At 38.5% G+C, this 18,239-nt stretch overlaps 1 protein-coding gene across 1 annotated transcript; it reads right to left on the bottom strand.

Annotated features, from left to right (window-relative positions):
- Positions 1-31: 31 nt before the first annotated feature.
- Tbcd (tubulin folding cofactor D) lies at positions 32-16,539 on the bottom strand. The gene is made up of 18 exons (XM_090106745.1): positions 15,926-16,539; positions 13,784-13,943; positions 13,388-13,511; positions 12,673-12,923; positions 11,903-12,054; positions 11,119-11,326; positions 10,405-10,640; positions 8,565-8,834; positions 7,490-7,628; positions 6,846-7,028; positions 5,769-6,005; positions 5,090-5,362; positions 4,680-4,860; positions 3,105-3,378; positions 2,258-2,426; positions 1,868-2,007; positions 1,168-1,323; positions 32-550 (listed from the first exon to the last, which is right to left on the bottom strand). Exons 1-18 carry the CDS (start codon positions 16,283-16,285, stop codon positions 428-430), a joined length of 3,636 nt encoding a protein of 1,211 aa, XP_089962871.1. The 5' UTR covers positions 16,286-16,539; the 3' UTR covers positions 32-427.
- Between the last annotated feature and the right edge of the window lie 1,700 nt (positions 16,540-18,239).

Here is an 18,239-nt window from a genome sequence, read left to right on the forward strand (position 1 = left end):
AGTTTATAAGAATGGTGTAAAATAAAACAAATTTTAAGAATAAATATTTTATTGAGTAAAATAAAGCATTTCATTTATCATAACATGAGAAATTAAAATAAGAATCGCTTTTAAAATAAAAAAATAAAAATAAAGACGTATTGTTCGAACAAAAAGGCACAAACAATGGTTACAATTTTGCGCATAGTATTGTTAAAGCTCATTAATATCTAGTCTTGGTTAATGAAGCAATATTATATAATTACGTTAAGCGTAATCAAAACACTCTTTCACAGATCGAAGCAAGAATTACAATCTAGTACAGAGTTAATAAAACTCGACAATCAAGCATTTCTTCAGTTATAACTGAAACTGATATTTATGACCAAATCCTTGCTTCTCTCTTCGTGTACTTGATATGCTAAAACCACTTCTATTGCAGTATATATTAGGTCGCTTTTTGCTTCATGACTGGCCGCTTGATGCCCATGAGATCACATATTTCATTCCTGATAGGTCTCAGTTCGTTTACATCTCTCTCCCAATCGGTATCCGCAAGGATTGACATCACCTGTAAATAAAAGTATTATGAATTCCCATTACGTGTGTTTCAGTATAGGTATTTTGATTGAAATATTTACATGTATCTACAGGCTAAACTTGCTTCAAAATAAAATAACAACTATTTATTCCCGAGGAGCATCGAAGCGATCACATGCGAAAGGTAAAGCGTTGCGCTTTTGACTATTATTTTAATGAGGACAATGTCGATAATAGTTTGACAATGTAAAATGATTTGCAGAATAATCTGTACTGATGTAGATCTAAGAGTACGAATATAGAGAGATCTGTACGGATGTAGAGCGATCTGTACGAATGTAGAGCGAGGTGTAAAGAATATAGAGCAAGGTGTAAGAATTAGAGCGAGGTGTACGAATATAGAGCTCGTTGTACGGATGTAGAGCTCGGTGTACGGATGTAGAGCTCGTTGTACTGATATAAAGCTCAAGCACATAAAAATATGTAGAGCGCCCACACCTGGTCAAGCGTATCCGCTGGCAAATCACACACGTCGATGTAGGGGGGTGGTAATGTAGAGCGAGTGACACGTAGAGCGGTCAGGCAAGTAGAGCGGCAGGACGAGTGTAGAGTACAGAGAGCGTGAGTACTTATGTAGAGCACACAAACCTGGTCGAGTGTATCAGCAGGCAGGTCGCACACGTCGCCGTAGAGCGACAGCGCCTCGTAGAGCCTCGCGGCGGCGCAGCGACGCACGTAGCGCTCGCCGTAGCACAGCTGCACGGCTAGCTGGCCTAACGCACGCGAACAAACTGCACCGCCCACCTGGATGAGAGGTGGTTATTTATATGCTTGTTAGTGGAATTGTGTGGTCAATATCATCTTGAGAGATCTTGAAATTCAACAAATATGCGTTGCAATAAAGGTAACGATAGCTATGCGACACATGTAGAGTACACCGTAAAATTCAGATCCATAAAAATGACACTATAAAATGTAATTACTTAAAATCGCAATTATTATTGTATAATGGAAAATTAGCAACAAGAGAGAAAACAGAATTGATATAGATAAAGAAACGAAATCATTTGTTTGGTAACTAATTAGCACAACATTTTTAACATTTTTTTTAAATATGCCGATTAATAGTAATCAAAAAGGCAAACGTTAATATTAATTTATATACAACTAGCGGTCCGCCCCGGTTTCGCCCGTGGTACATGTTTACGTTTTATCTACATACGAACCATCCTCGTACTTCAAGGAATATATTAAAAAAAGAATTATCGAAATCGGTTCAGCCGTTCTCGAGTTATGCGCTTACCAACACATTTTGCGATTCATTTTTATATATAAGAAGATTACTCACTTGAATCAATTGACACAGCACGTTGATAGAATCCAATAACTTGTAGATATTCTTCCCTCCTCTCAGTTCGAGTTGTAGATACTTGAGGACATCCATCGCAAAGGTGGAATCTTTGTTTTCGAGTATTGGCGATATGGCACCTGCGGAAACAGGTATTGTAAAAAGATTTTTAAATTTGTTGGAGCAGAAGAACCTACCTTTATTTCAAATATTTGATAAATACAGAAAACAGCTTTACAAAGTAAGCTTTATTCTTGTTATTATTTATTGAGAACTTTATTTTTGGTCAAATGCAATTTAAAAGTTTCTTATGAGTGAATTTAAATATTTATAACGTTAAACCGATACTGTTGAATATTTTAGCAAATATTATAATATATTATTTCTTACCCGAACTCAACAACCGATCAAGGAAGTTAAACATCGGCCCAGTAATACGCTTCACGTGTAGATTATCCGCAAACACTTGTATAATCGTATCGCATATACTCTTTAGTGTCTCTTCGTCGTCGTGGAGCGAATTTAGATATGAGAATAGTGATTGCGTTGTGTGTTTTACCTGTAACATGAGTTTTTTTAGGGCCAATTTTTCAATCCTTGGATAAAACTTACCCAAATAAACCTCAAATAAAATATTACACGATAATATTAAAATGTCACCCGTAAACTGTCAAATACGGGCAAAGAATACATTTTTGTAATGGTAGTTACGTTATTCGACGAATAAGTTTTAACCAAAGATTGAAAAATCAGTCCTTAGTTAATTTAATATTAAGCAATTGCAGTAATTTTATGTAAATTATTAATGTGTGTATGCTTAGAAATCTAAATAACAGAACACTAGATGTAAGTGCGCGTGACCTTATCGCCACTCAGGTGACTCTCACGCCACCAGTGCGTCCGTCACTGTTCAGTTGTTCTCGAGACGTTCGTGTGTAAACATGATGTGTTTCAGAATTTCCCATTGCGGAGATTCTTCCACAAGTTGTAAATTGCGTAAAATTTATACTGTGTGATAACTAAATGGAAAACTGGTAAATAGCGTTTAATTTATACTATATGCCAGTTGGCACTCAGGCATTTTGCGTTCAATTTGCACTGTGTGATCGTTTAACTATATGACACTTTCAAAATTGTTTCAATTTCTATGTAAATTGTATTTTCAGTGTCAACGTGTCAATATAAATTTTATGTTCCAATCTGTATTCTATGTATTCATTTAAATAATAAAACTCACAAGGCTCTCAGTAAGCTCGCCCGCACTCACAACCAGCCCCTTGACCACGTGGTATCTATACTCCGGGAAGGCTAACAACCGCACGAACCGCGGCATCGTGTGCCCGGGGAACAGCCACAGCACCACGTGGCAACTCTCACTGGCTCCAGATCCCGGGACTGTTCCCGGGACTGTACCACGTGCTTCTTCCGCTATGGGTTCGACTTCTACTTCGTCCGCTGGGAAGATACGCTTGAGCGCTTCGTGTTCCGGGATGTAGGGGATTGGCGGATCGCTGGGGAGAAGGTTTTTATTGTACACAATAATATTGTAATGCACATATTTCACGTATCAGATGTACGAGGCGGAATGTGTACGTGAAACATACGCATAGAATCGAATGAAATAAAAGAATATTATATAATTATTTGCAAAGTTAGTTTCGTTCAATAATAAAAATATTTAACAGTGTAACATGTAGAGCATTAACCTGGCCGTACACGGACTGCTCGAGCAGTTAACGGCTGAGCGACGTACACGGACTGCTCGAGCAGTTAACGGCTGAGCGACGTACACGGACTGCTCGAGCAGTTAACGGCTGAGCGACGTACACGGACTGCTCGAGCAGTTAACGGCTGAGCGACGTACACGGACTGCTCGAGCAGTTAACGGCTGAGCGACGTACACGGACTGCTCGAGCAGTTAACGGCTGAGCGACGTACACGGACTGCTCGAGCAGTTAACGGCTGAGCGACGTACACGGACTGCTCGAGCAGTTAACGGCTGAGCGACGTACACGGACTGCTCGAGCAGTTAACGGCTGAGCGACGTACACGGACTGCTCGAGCAGTTAACGGCTGAGCGACGTACACGGACTGCTCGAGCAGTTAACGGCTGAGCGACGTACACGGACTGCTCGACCGTGCAGTTGACGGCTTGAAGCGGTTGCGACTACTCGAGTAGTCATGTGTACGGCAGTGAATTAATGACTACAGTTCACCGCGCGGTCGCGGCTTCGAGCCGTCGGTCTCAACTGTTTAAAGCGGTCCGTGTACGGCCGCTCTAACAGTGTAAAGCGGCGTTTAAACGGCGCGCAAGCACGCGAGCCGAGCCTGGCTCCGCTCATGGTTCGCCGCGCCACGCGCTGTGCAAACAACTGCGCTCGGCGCGGCTCGGCTCGCGTAGGATCGGGCTAGCCCGCGTCGTTTAATCGCGCTTTAAGCATGTAGAGCATTATACTGTTTATATAATGCGACACACACGTGCGGAACCTATGATATATAAAAAAGCTAGATACGTTACCCGCTCTCTATTTTGGCAAGAAAAAACTCAGCTAAGTGCCCGAGTTTCACTTAGTCACGCACCATTCAGCGTCGTGGCTGGACGTTCTTTTTATATTTTAATCGGCAGTTGTTATTACGAAGTACATGAGTGAGACATGTATTATGTCTCGTGCGTGAGAGTGAAAGAGAGAACAACTGTATTGGTGATAATGCGTTAGTAAGTAGGTATGTATTAATTACGCTGTTTTTTAGTGCAATGATGTTGGCGTATGCCGCGTCTACTAGTATAATAGAGTCATTGTGCGGCACTCACTTGTAGAGCAGCGCGGTGAAGATGCGTCCCGCGTGCGCGCGCGTGCGGTCGATCTTCTCCACCGCCTGCTGCGCCACGCCGCACACAACCGCCCGCACCGCTTCCGCACTCACTAGCTTCGTAGTACCGGCTTCACTTGTGGCGTCCGCTTCCGCGCACAGCCGGCAGAGTGTTGCTAGACCTGATTTAAATAAATAAATACATTTTTATTGAGTTAACAAATGAACACAGTACAATTTAAAATATCAGTCATTTGAAATGCCGATTCAGAGGAAGACAGTTCCTTCTCAGAAAGAACATTCAAAATGAAACAAAGTGAAAAACAGAAAAAGTATAAAATAAAATTCAGACAGCGACCGGCGTATCTGCACATCAACTCAATCTCGAATACAAAATAAAACAAAACTCACCAGTCATGCTCGCCTCCCGCACCCACGCTCCCACATCGCCTCTCATATCCACGGTATACTCCTCTAGTGCCGCCAATAACGCCGCATACACAGTGGGCAGCAGTGTCCCCAGTGTGCGCACAGGCAACGCTCGGCACACCGCAGTTAGCCCGAGTACTGCATCACGTCGTGCTTCTGCCCACTGTGTGGTGCCGGGAGTGGGGCCACTGCACGCTGCCAGTGCGTGTACGACTAGGGACTGGTGTTCCGCAAGCGCGAATGGAGGTAATGAACCTAGAATGATTACCCCAAGTCAATATAAAACACATTTCGTGTTTTTTAAGAAACATAAGAATACAATTTCTAAGTCAGCCCCGGAACCACAGACACAATAGAAAATGTATTGTCTGGGACCGATCGGGCCGCTTGGGGCTCAATGGGTTAAAATCTAAAAAAAATTGTTTGGCAAATTTAAAAAAGAGCGTATGTACCAAGCACACTGGTCAGAAGTGAAACTTCTTTAGCAGGATTTCAAAATACCAAAATCGTCGCTTTATTTCATCGCATGACGGTATTCACAAGATGCGACCTTGAAATTTTACTCTTAACGTGCCTAAAGTAGTTTCACTTCCAAAATTATACAGGTGTTTTACTATACATTCTTACTAATATTTAACAAAAAAAAACAAATATATCTTACCGATAGCCCTTGCATACCCCATCCTCAGTACCAAACCGTTGACACCAGTATTGGACAGCTGTTCGCAATACTTCTCAATCAACTGTTTGCGTTTATCTTTAGCCGTCACACCGTCGTATACCAAAGTATCGTCTTGGAGATATTCTTCGAACACTAGGGGTAAAGCTTCTATGGCCTTTTCGCGGATCGCTTGTACCTCGTGGCCGAGACACTCCTCGATCAGGTTTAACCATTCATCTGTTAATAAATGTAAATATTATTATATTATAGAAAGATTCATAATTATAATAATCCATTGGAATACTATAAACAACTAGACAGGTTAAAAGTTCGAGTGGCGTTGTAAAAAAAAAAAACATTAATTGAAATTAGCACCTTATTGCGTTACTGTAGTGTTCAAAGTAACATTTATCACTCACTAGATAACTCTGCCTATTATAAACATAGGCAGAGCTTTGTTTCGGACAGTTATTAGGTGGGATTGTGAATGTAGTTTTTTTGAAAGATTTTTTTTATAAATTTTGACACACTATCGCACGTGCCTATTATAGACGTAGGCAGAGTTTTTCTTCCGATAGTTATTAAATGTTATTACTAATGTAGTGTTTTTGAAATATTTTTTTTATAAATTTTGACACACTACCGCACATTCCTATTATAAACGTAGACAGAGTTTTGTTTCGGACAGTTAAGTGTTATAATGCATGTAGTTTTTTGAAATAGGTAGTTTTTGAAGTGAAAACTTCTTTAGCGGCGTTGAGCACTTTTTCTGTAATGGGTATAAAATTTTTAAGGACACGTGACCTGATCGAAAAAGCGTAAGACGGATACCATTCCAAAATATCAAACATGTTCAACGTTAATAATCAAGTTTTCACTTCTGCCGGCACTCCCGGAGTGCAACCCGTCTTTTTTTTATAAATTTTGACACAATACCGCACGTGCCTATAATAAACGTAGGCAGAGTTTTGTTTCGGACAGTTGAGTGTTATAATGCATATAATTTTTTGAAATAGGTTGTTTTTTTATATATTTTGGCATATAGATTGCAGTTTTTTTTTATAATATTTTCCATACCAATAGTAGAGTGCGTGTGGTACGGCGCGTGCGCGGCCGCCAGCCGCGCGACGCAGTGGCAGCACGCCTGGCGCATGAGCTCGCCGCCGAGCCCGCGGAACTGCTGGCGCGCGTGCAGCCGCCCCACCAGCGCGCGCACCGCCTCCCACACGTCCGCTAGCACCAGCGACGACGCCAAGTTGCCTAGGGTACACGTACACATGTATTAATACGATATAATTAATCCATCAGGCCCCGGAATCACAGACACAATAGAAGATCTATTGTGTCGCGGCCGGATCTGGCCGTTCGGGGCTCAATGGGTTAAGAGTAGATATTCTGAAAATTGCACTCTTACTTCTTACGCGTGCCTACACCAAATCTAGCGAATATATAGCATGAACAAGGCTGTAAGCGAGCGATGTGTTTTATAAATGAAGTACATCCTTGTGGGTTGTAACAAAATATATTTCATTGCATTGAATTTTTCACTGATTGATAAATTTTACAGAAGAAAGAAATAAAGATCTTTCTTTCTTTATGATTAATATTTACTATTTGTTTCACCTTATGTGCCCAACCAGAGCGACGTTTTGCACAAAGCACAATTTTTTTGTTTTTTAATGTAACAATACATTAAAATTAAATACATTAAACAAACTTACCATCAGGCAATTTAATTTCAGACAGAGCGAAGATAACTTCTCCAATAGCCAATATTGCACCATGTCGTACATTCAAATCTATTGACTCTGTTTTCTTTATCAATACCGGCAGTACTTCAGTTGCCATATAATCGGGAACCTGTAATTAAAAAATATACCCATGTATAGAATACGAAAAAACTTCGAGAAAGCATAACACAAATCACAATAGTAATTTTTATTTGCATCATCTTACATTCGTAATTTTGCTATAGCTATTATTTTCCATGACCAATAAACAGTAAATTGTACATATAAATAAAATAAAATTAATGTAAAACTAAAATAAGCTATGTATATTAAAATGAACTTGACATAACTGACATGACATAATCAAAAGAAGTAAAATTATTCAAAAAAAAGTTTTAAAAAAAGAGGATGTAATAGAAGAGAAATAAGAAACGAGTTTATAGCCCCGTCAAAAAAGAATACATGATAAATTATTGAAATGGACCTTTGCATTTTTTAGAAGATGCAATTTCAGTTTTGGGACGAGGGGAGGTCAATAGTAATAGCTTAGCACTAAAATTTGTAGAAAAGTTATTTGATCTATCATTTTTATATAAATTTTCCAAAAATCATCAATCTCCGTCACGTCATCGAGGATTTTGGAAACAACAAACCCATCAACTTAACACAACAAAAAATTGATATTTTGACAAATAAATAAAATATTTTTTTTAAGCTATTGCATAGTTTCTATCGCGGGCCTTAAGCGCGGGGACCGAATCCAGAAATTCCGTAACGAAAAAACCTCACGCTCCCCACTCCGACGGACACGGAGGTGTGGCTTGAAGGCATAGCATGCAATAGCTTTACCGTGGCAGTTCCCGAGTGCCACACGTCTTTTTTGAAGTTAGCGGCGTTGAGCACTTTTTCTGTAATGGGTATAAAATCTTAAACTCGCGTCAGGACACGCGACCTGATCGAAAAAGCGTAAGACGGATTGATATCAAACATGCTCAACGTTAATAATCAAGTTTTCACTTCTGCCGGCACTCCCGGAGTGCAACCCGTTTTTTTTTATAAATAATACCTTATCAGCGAGGCGGGCGAGCGCACGAGCAGCCAGGTCACGCAGCGCGGGGTCCCAGTGGTCCACCTTGAGGTGCAGCAGGTGGGCCACCAGCGGCCGCGTGTACGGCGCGAGCGCGGCCACGCGCGGCGCCACGTGCAGGTAGGCCGCCGCGCGCGGGCCCACCGCGTGGAAGTCGGCCGTGGTCAGCACCTCGATGCCGTGCGGGAACATGCCGTGCCGCCCCACGTTTTCCTGGAACGCGGCGGACGCGGCGCGCCGGCAGTTTATCTGCAATTTTATTGCGGATTGAAATAAATCCTACTAATATTGTAAATGCGAAAGTTTGTGAGGATGTGTGTGTGTTTGTTACTCTTTCACGCAAATAATACTGAACATACATCAGTCAGAATAGACATTCGAAATCGAAAATTTAACAATAATTCCAAAAGTTTTCAAACTTCGGTCAAGTGAATGGTTCATTAGGAATAAATCTCATTTTGCACCCTTGTCCGCAGTCCGGAACATTGTTAAAATTGCAATTAAATTATTTTTTTGCTGTATGGTCGTGAAAAAAATTCCAAAAGTTCTGCAAACTTGACACAGATATCGGAAATATATACCGTAAGATTGTATAAATTTGCAACCTTTTTCGTTGACCGGAGCATGTTTATTTATAATTATTTTTAATTCGTGGTCATTTTTTCGAGTAAGGTGGTCTCGGAATAATTACAAAAGTTTTGGAACTTGGTTGCGAACTTCGAAAACATCTATTCTGATGCATTTACAAATTTGCAACCTCATTCAATTTAATAAAAAAAAAAAATAATATTCAATATAAAAAGATGTTCCGTACACTGAGATTGGTTGCAAATTTAATACGTCATATGAAATATTATATCGAAAACTTCCCCAAGTTTGCAGAACTTTTGGAATTTTTTTCACGACCATACAGCAAAAAATAATTTAATTGCAGTTCCGGACTGCGGACAAGGTTGCAAAATGAGATTTATTGTCGTCCCAATGTACCATTCACTTGACCCAAGTTTGAAAACTTTTGGAATTATTGTGAATTGAATGTCTTGACTGACTGGAGTAACAGATTGCAATGAAATTTAGTATAGATTGTCTAATCTAAAAATGAACGCCCCTCCACTGTGTTTACGCTCACATTCAAAGTACGTGTATAGACGCAATACACACAAATTGGTCTGCCTCATTGGTCGTTCAGTCCTCCAGTCCCGTCCATGCCCGAACGACAGGACCAGTTGGCCAACTAGTGCATAAATGACGCGATGCACGACAGAACGGACGTGTCATTCCGTACATAGCGCACTCTCCCCGCCATACAATGCTAGGCACCTGAACTGATCGCCCGATTAGTTGACAAATCAGTGCGCGAAAGTCAAAGTTTGCAGTAGAATCGCCGCGCGCACACATATAAAAGTGGTTCAATAATTATTTGTCCTCACACATTGAAACAATTAAGTTTAGTGGAAGGGCGTTCATTTTTAGATTAGACAATCTATACACATATTATAGAGGGTAACTTGAATTAACACTATGTGGGTTTTTCTTTGAAAACGCGGGCGAAGCCGCGGGCGGAAAGCTAGTATTTATCATAAACACACAACAGATAAATAACTAAATAACGGTAAAAAAGATAAGATTGTTTTTTTTTACAAATGCTTCGTATAGTTTTGCCAGTCTCTAAATTCAGCCTAAATGTAAACATTATTTTATCTGTTAAACGTAAACATGTTACAGATTAACCACATAGAAACCAAACTGTATTTAAATATACATGTGAAGATATACAAATGACACTTCCATAATTCACTGTACAGTGTACGCTACTAACCTCCCTATCGAAACACGCCGTAGCAATCAGCGCATTGGCCAGCAGTGTGGCATGCGGTTCTAAGGCTTGTGCATCATACGCCCGTGCGAAGGCCCAGGCAGCATGGCAGGCGGAGTCCCTTGCCGCTCTGGCCCCGCCCGCCCCGCCGCCCGCGCGAGCCTCGTCACGGCCGAGTGCACGAGCTGCACACCGTACTGCACCGCCCAGTTGTTGGGGTGAGAGGAGACCGCGACGAGCTGCACATAGAATATTATATTATTTAAAGTATTAGAAACAGTTAAAAAAGGTAAATATTTTTGTAAATTTAACAGCTACAACAGAGACTATTTAAAATTTTACTTTTCACCTTATAAGAACACAGTATAACTTTTCAACAAAACTTTGATGAAAATTTAAATTTTTAGCTCAAAATATTTCCCCCTTCTTAAACACTTATACAACTTACATATAAGACATCTGTTGGCAAATCAAATAAATAAATAAATCCATACCTTACTCATTTAGCTTGTTTTACCGACATCCAAAAAAACGCAGGAGGTTCACATGTTCGTCTATAGAATTTTTTCTTTAATTAATCACCACATACCCAGCTTAGCCAGCGCTGTACAGCTGATCAGCGGACCACTGTGTCGTCATCGCGGAGCAAACAGACGAGTGGTAGTACTAGGTACCACTTTGGTACAAGACTTACAATGTTATATCCTACACACGTACCAAGCTCAGCCAGTGCCATACAGCCCCCATGCCAGGCGGTATCCCGCTCGTGCTCCGCAAACAGTGTCAGCACGCTCTCACACACGTCGGCGGCGGCGAGTGCGGGCAACCGCGCGCCGATACGACCCACGCCCTTCGCGGCCGACCAGCGGACCACTGTGTCGTCGTCGCGGAGAGTAACAAGGAGTAGTTCTACTACGTCTTCCACCTAGATAAGTTGTAATAAAGGAAAATGTAACTTATGTGAATAGGGTGAATAAGACAGTTATTATAGTTCTAATGTGCTTTCTATATGTTTGTGATGCAAAAACATGTCATCGTCACATCGACAAACATGCAGAATAGTATGATGAAAACATATAGGACAATATACAAAAATAGGAAAAAATCCTTTGTAGGAAAAATTTCATTTTATCAAAAGAAATTTACTTTTTGTTATTCAACAACATAAAATGAAAATTCACAGCATTAAACTAGCCTTTTTTACTGCAGAATGTTGGACAATTAATTAAGCAGAATTGCCATATTGCAGTATCAACTCTAAGAGCGTATACGCATTATGCGGGTAACCGCATTGCGGGTAGCCGTCCGGCTGACCGCAAGCACAATTATGTACGTAATATTCATTTCTATGCGCACTGTGCGGTCTGCGGTAGCCGCATCGCAGTGCGCATAGAAATGAATATTACGTACATAATTGTGATTGCGGTCAGCCGGACGGCTACCCGCAATGCGGCTACCCGCATAGTGCGTATACGCTCTAAAAAGTATGAGAAGAACTTACTTCTTGTGGTATATCCTGATCATCATCATCGGGTGGTGATGTGACGGGCTCCGTGTCTCCCGCAGCTGCAACACCACCTAGTGTTACGGCTAGAGATCGCGATCCTCGAGTATACCGCCAGGCAGCTACGCGTGGACGGAGGAATGTTAAACCTGGGAAAGATGATTTTGATTTTTAAAGTGAAACTTTTATTACATCGTCTCAAACTTTTTGGTCTGTGTAGCGAATGTCGCGTGACGGTCGGCTGCCGAGTAGGTATAAAGCAGTGTTCGGAACCGTACGATAATTATCGTACAAATACGATAATTTTGTACCTAAGTTTCACTTTTATCGTCGTTTCATAAAACCACACAACATTTTTATCACTTTTGAATCTTTATGTTTATTATTAATAGAAAAACATGTTATCTATCCAATAAATGATTTATAAATTGAAACATATATGAGCGAAGCTGGATATTTCACAGAAATTACTTTTTCTGACATTTTTGACAGTCAACTGCTGGACACATCTTGCTGACCGGTTGGCTTGGTTGGTAGGGGCCCTGCCTTCCAAGCCATAGGTCGTGGGTTCGATTCCCACCCGGGGCAAATATTTGTGTGATGAACATAGATGTTTGCTCTGTGTCTGGGCATTAATTATCCTGAATATTTATTTATTTTATTTATTTATCTTCACATCTTGTGAATAATTATTAGTAACTTGAATACTTATAAAAATATCACACAATGAGTATGAAAAGGTAATACCCAAATTTTTCAGTACTTACCAATTCTTTGAACAATTTTCACACCATATTTGCGCACCAACATAGCCTTGTGTTGTTTGTAGTTTTGTTTGGTGACCCATTCCAATAGTTTAGGTGCATATGGTAGCAAATCATCTCTCTTCCCATGCTTTAACACTGCAGCCACTGCGGCTAACACTCCATAGTGGATCATATCCTCATCTTGTAGATTGGAATTTAGATCGCAAGCCCAGTTGAAAAATGCACCCATATACAATTCTTTTACATCAGACCTAGTTTGAAAAAGTAAGTGATAAATGTATGTTGCATCTATACTAATATAATATTGAGATAAAGAGCAAAGGTTTGTAATTATGTATGTATGTATGGTTTTCAAGCATAAACTACTGGACCGATTTCAATGAAATTTAGCACACATATAGAGGGTAACTTGGATTAACACATAGGATAGGTTTTATCCCGGAAATCCCACAGGAACAGTAGATACGCAGGTTTTTCTTTGAAAACGTGGGCGAAGCCGTGGGCGGAAAGCTAGTAGGAGATATATTTACAAGCTATTATTTTAAAAGTATTTAAGTATGTAATTGAAACTAGTGGCAACAAAACATTGTGTTCATTTTCAGATTTTATTGAAAGATTTTAAAAGGTAAAGGGAGCGAATTTTCTTTTATTTCTAAATTCCCTAGTTCATTGGAAATGTTTGTATTAAAGTTGAAGATAATAAACATAACCATACCTTATCAGAAACTTTGATGCTAAATAAGCACTTGCTTCGGCACAAGTATCTTTACTCATGGCATATGTTTTACAGATATTGAAGATTCTTTCCATTACAGTCAATTTCTTTGATGTTCCTGCGCCTATAAAGAAATATGATTTTTAAAATAATTTATTTTATGCTTCATATTATGTAAAGGACATTATAAGCTTTTAATAACTCAGGTCCCGGAACCACAGACACAATAGAAAATCTAATCTTGTGTCTGGGACCAATCGAGCCGCTTGGGGCTCAATGGGTTAAACATTATTATATTTTATTTCATGTTTTTTAAATTTTTTAAATTTAGAACAAATGCTAAACAACTTTTCTGGGTGAATATAAAGTCAATTTACATTATTTTACAAAACATACCTGGCTGGTCTGGAGCAAATCCATCTAAGCGACTCATGTGAAATGGAATTATCACAACTATTGACAGCCATAACAATAAAACAAATCTGCCTCTCCATGTCTCTTTGTCATTTGGGTCTTGCTCTTCAAGGAATGTGAGAACAGTCAGAAGATCAGACACCTAAAATTAAGTGTGCACATAAATATAAAACCACTTAATTTATAATCCATTCAAGTACATTGCTGAATCACTAAATTTGAATAAATATAAATGTGAATGTTGTATGACAGTTTATTTTTTTAGGCTGAACATAAAATAAACTTGGGACCTTAGATTACAAAATAAAAGACAGATGGAGCGTTGCCGAACTAAACCGAATGATTTATCGTCATTTTCAATAAAGCTATGTCGGTATGTGTGCTGTCATTTCGCCGCTGCTCTGTACGTACACGGTGCTTCTGTGTGCGTGTAATGTTACCAGATATTGAAAAATTTCCCAAATTTTTCCCCGACTACGGAAAAAAGAGGGTTATGTTTTTCGAGTTTATGTATGTATGTATAATATTTCCTTGACACGCCCTGCAGTATAAACCGTTGGACCGATTTTGAGTTGTGCGGTTTCATTGCAATCATCTGAATTATTATGTTAGTGGCGGTAGTGACGTAGGCTATAAACATATATATTAGCAGTCAAGTTTTAATTTTTATTTTAATATTATTTCGGATTTGTTGATATTTTTTTATAATATTATAAAAAATTCTTTTATTATATAAAGTACCTGCCTACTAAAGTTATATATAGACAAAATAATTGTGTTCAATTTTTAATTAAATAAATTACATAAAAAAATGTGTGCGTGTGTACACACATAAGAAGTGAAACTTCTTTATGACCTTATTTTTCAAAAAATAATTTGCAACTTTACAGAAATACGTCGAATCACGCGTGGTAGGGACAAGAAAAAGATGGCACGTAACGAAACGAAAAAATGTTACACTAAATTTTTTTTCCAACCCCGATAAAGAAGTTTCACTTCAAAAATTTTCAATATTTACTATAATAATTAAATTATTTTTAATTTTTCAAAATATATGAATGCAAATAGCGGTAGTTTTTAGTCGAGAATATGGGACATTTTATTTTCATCATAACCATCATGGAGTTCACATAAATTAAATTGCTAGCGAAAACGACTATGGCGTTTTTAAGCTTTATAAAAGTAACAAAATAATGTATTATGCTTATTAAAATAATCTAATAATGATCATGAACCTTTAGTGCACTTTACAAATAATCACATTCACGATCGAAAAATCCAACAGCATTACCCTGAAGATCTTTTAACCGTTTTACCAATAAAAATGGCAAATTAATTTTCAAAATACTGGCAACATACGTTGAAGTTTTGTATTCCTTCATATCTGTAAAATTATTATTCGTATAAAGAAATAAATCAGCCAAATAATCTACAGAAAACCTGTGAAACGATGTTTTATCTTTTTTTTTTGTTTTCGGGAACAAATTTTACAGCGTTTTATTATCACAAGACAGCATTTTTTTACTAAAATTGCAAACCCTTTTTGACGTATTGCATGACACTATATGCGCTATAGCACTGGAGCAGCGACGTATTTGCTTTTGATTTCGTATTTTCTTTGACAAGGGCGACGGGCGGTTGTCATGCTCCATCTGTATTTTATTTTGTAATCTAAGCTTGGGACGGTACAATGTTATAAGTACTACGTGACCAAGCCAACTAGACCCTTTTCAACTGTGACGTCACCCGCCCATGTCTCGGGTACAGATAGCAAAAAAAATATATTAATAATATCACTGTTCGCTCTCCGCTATGAATAGTCTTATTTTTCCCCATTTCGAGGGCTGTCTATGAATAACAACACAGTAAAAACTTAAACAAATAACAACGAAAAACTTAACAGTCAACAACAAGCTTTAACGATTAATAATAAAAAGTACAGAAATAACTAACGATGCGAAACGTACGAATGCGTCGATGCTGCGAACCGTACTAAGGCGAACGCGGTACCTGAGGCGGTAAGCGGGCGGGGAGGCCGCATTCCACCCGAGCGTCTAGTTGGCTTGGTCGAATAGTATATAACATTCAAAAATACAATAATATTTTATTTTTTGGACATCCTACCTCATGTGGAAGATGTCTCACAACCACTTTATATCCCCGAACACGTATAACTTGGTACATATAATTAAAAGCAGCATGTTTCAATTCTGAGGGCGATGACTTGTCTTTAATGATTTCCATAAACTTCGCCAGCATTCTATCCAAATGCGGATCGAGAAGATGCGGTTGCTCGTAATACTGTTTCAGTATACCATACAATTTATCATATTCCACTTCAAAAGTAGAGGTATTATATATATTTTTTACGTTTTCTATCATATTCATGACATCCTCGATTTCGGAGAAATGTTCCAGTGCACATCCTAAGCCAATATTATCACAGTCCTCGTCTCTATTCATATCGGCATCTAGCGCCACCATAATGAATATTTTATTTTACCGGTCAGAAAATAAATAAATAAGTAGTAACAATTCGGTAATTATTAAAATAAATGACTTTTACGAATATTTGAGTCAATTATCGACACGGTTTTTAATAAAGATTTCACGCAGTTCATAAAAAATACAAATAAGTATCAACAACAAAATCAAAGTTTTGAGTTTTCGCTTTCGAGTTTTTGACGCTGTCAGATAGCGATGAGTAATCTGTCACTCGGTCAAAGAATAAAAAATAATTGAAAAAAGAAGTAAGGGGTGACAGACGTACGAGTAAGTACGCGAACTTGTGGCTCGACGACCTTTTTCGCTCGTGTGTCACCCCAAGTACGCGTACTTAAAAACCGTCGAGTAAGTTCGTTGACGATTCAACATGTTTGAAATTTTACTCGTAGCCCGCCTTCGCTCGCACGTCTGTCACCGCCGCGAGCCGCGAGCCTAGCCTGTCTAGCTATAATAGGTGTTACTAAGTGCAAAAGTTCAATTAATTTCGTCTTCTTCTTTTAGTTTTATGAAAATAATTTAATATAATTAATATGAATGAATATAATATAATTGAATATTGGCGAAGGTATTTTTGAATCCCGCCAAGGAAGTTTCACTCCTGACGCATAGGCTCGGCGCACACGCTCTTTTTTTGTAAAGTACCCTCAAAATATAATAGTAAAAACGAAAATATATCCTTCAATTTTTGAACATTTATTTTGTTAGAACGCTATTTACTTAAAAATAAGTGCTGGTTATTAAATTAAAAATGTCTATATTTAATTCCTGAATAACATAAAATTCCCTCTGTTGATGACATAGAGACATTCGATATCGGTGACACGCGAGAAGCTACTGACCAAGCTCTTGCGTGTGTCACCGACGTCGAGCCGAGTAAGTACGCGAACTTTAAAACCGCGGTTTTAAAGTTCCTACGTCTATCAGCCCAATAATACCACAGAAGTCTGCTACGGCCACACTACCTTACCGTCTACCGGGCTGTTACCATGCTGTTACCGCAATAATTATGGCATTATAGTCAAAGAATACTTAGACTCTAAATGGAGCCAATTTAATAGGCAACATTTGACGTCTATCAATTTTATCTTCATAGGGTGGTAACCTGCATAAAAACATCGATTAAAGTGAATTAATCGATACGGACTTGGAACATTTGTCAATCGAACTTGAAACACATGTCAATAATTTATGATAATTTTTATTCCCAAGTAATCAATGCATTCGATTCTAGATGTCTGATTTCGATTTTTAGAGTAACGTCTCTGGTATTTAAAAAGAAAAAAGGTTTATTGACACAAAATTGTAGCGACGTCAGTTCTTTAAATCAGAAATTGTTTATTATGTTTAGAATGGTTTATCAGTAAAATCAAATCCTAAAATTACTTATATCGGTCATTATTATAATAAATATGTAATCGTAATTGAAAAAAGTTAAGCAAATGTGCAGTTCTAACAAAACGAAACATCATGTTATTCTATGTTGTCGTTACTAGGTTACGTTGTGAATTTTGTTGAACTGTCAAATGTTGTCCATTAAAATGGCTCTACTATAAATTACCGTCTAAATTACTGCATGAACTGGTGTGGTTACAGTACAGTTTACCTAGATATGTTGGTAATTATTGGCATTTACCGCAGCAAAAAAAAATATTAGTTAATAATTAATATATAATATGGTTTCTGTAATAATTCATCAAGGATTCTTTTTTTTAAAAAAGGATTTTTTTCTTTTTCAAATCATCTATTGTACTTGGAAATGATAAATTTTATTTGATCCGACGCCACGCATCATTGTGTACACTGCGATGTTTATAGTTCTTCTGTTGGGTAATCCCCAAGATCCCAAAGAGAAGAATTCCAAGAATTCCAAAAATTTGCGCCATCGAGCGCTTTTTCATTTGACCACTCCATGTCGGTCGATACGTGCGTCGCC

This window comes from Colias eurytheme, chromosome 10 (assembly GCF_061535395.1).
Source record: "Colias eurytheme isolate Ceu_HAF_F1 chromosome 10, ilColEury1 Martin Lab GWU primary, whole genome shotgun sequence".
Taxonomy (NCBI): Eukaryota; Metazoa; Arthropoda; class Insecta; order Lepidoptera; family Pieridae; genus Colias; species Colias eurytheme.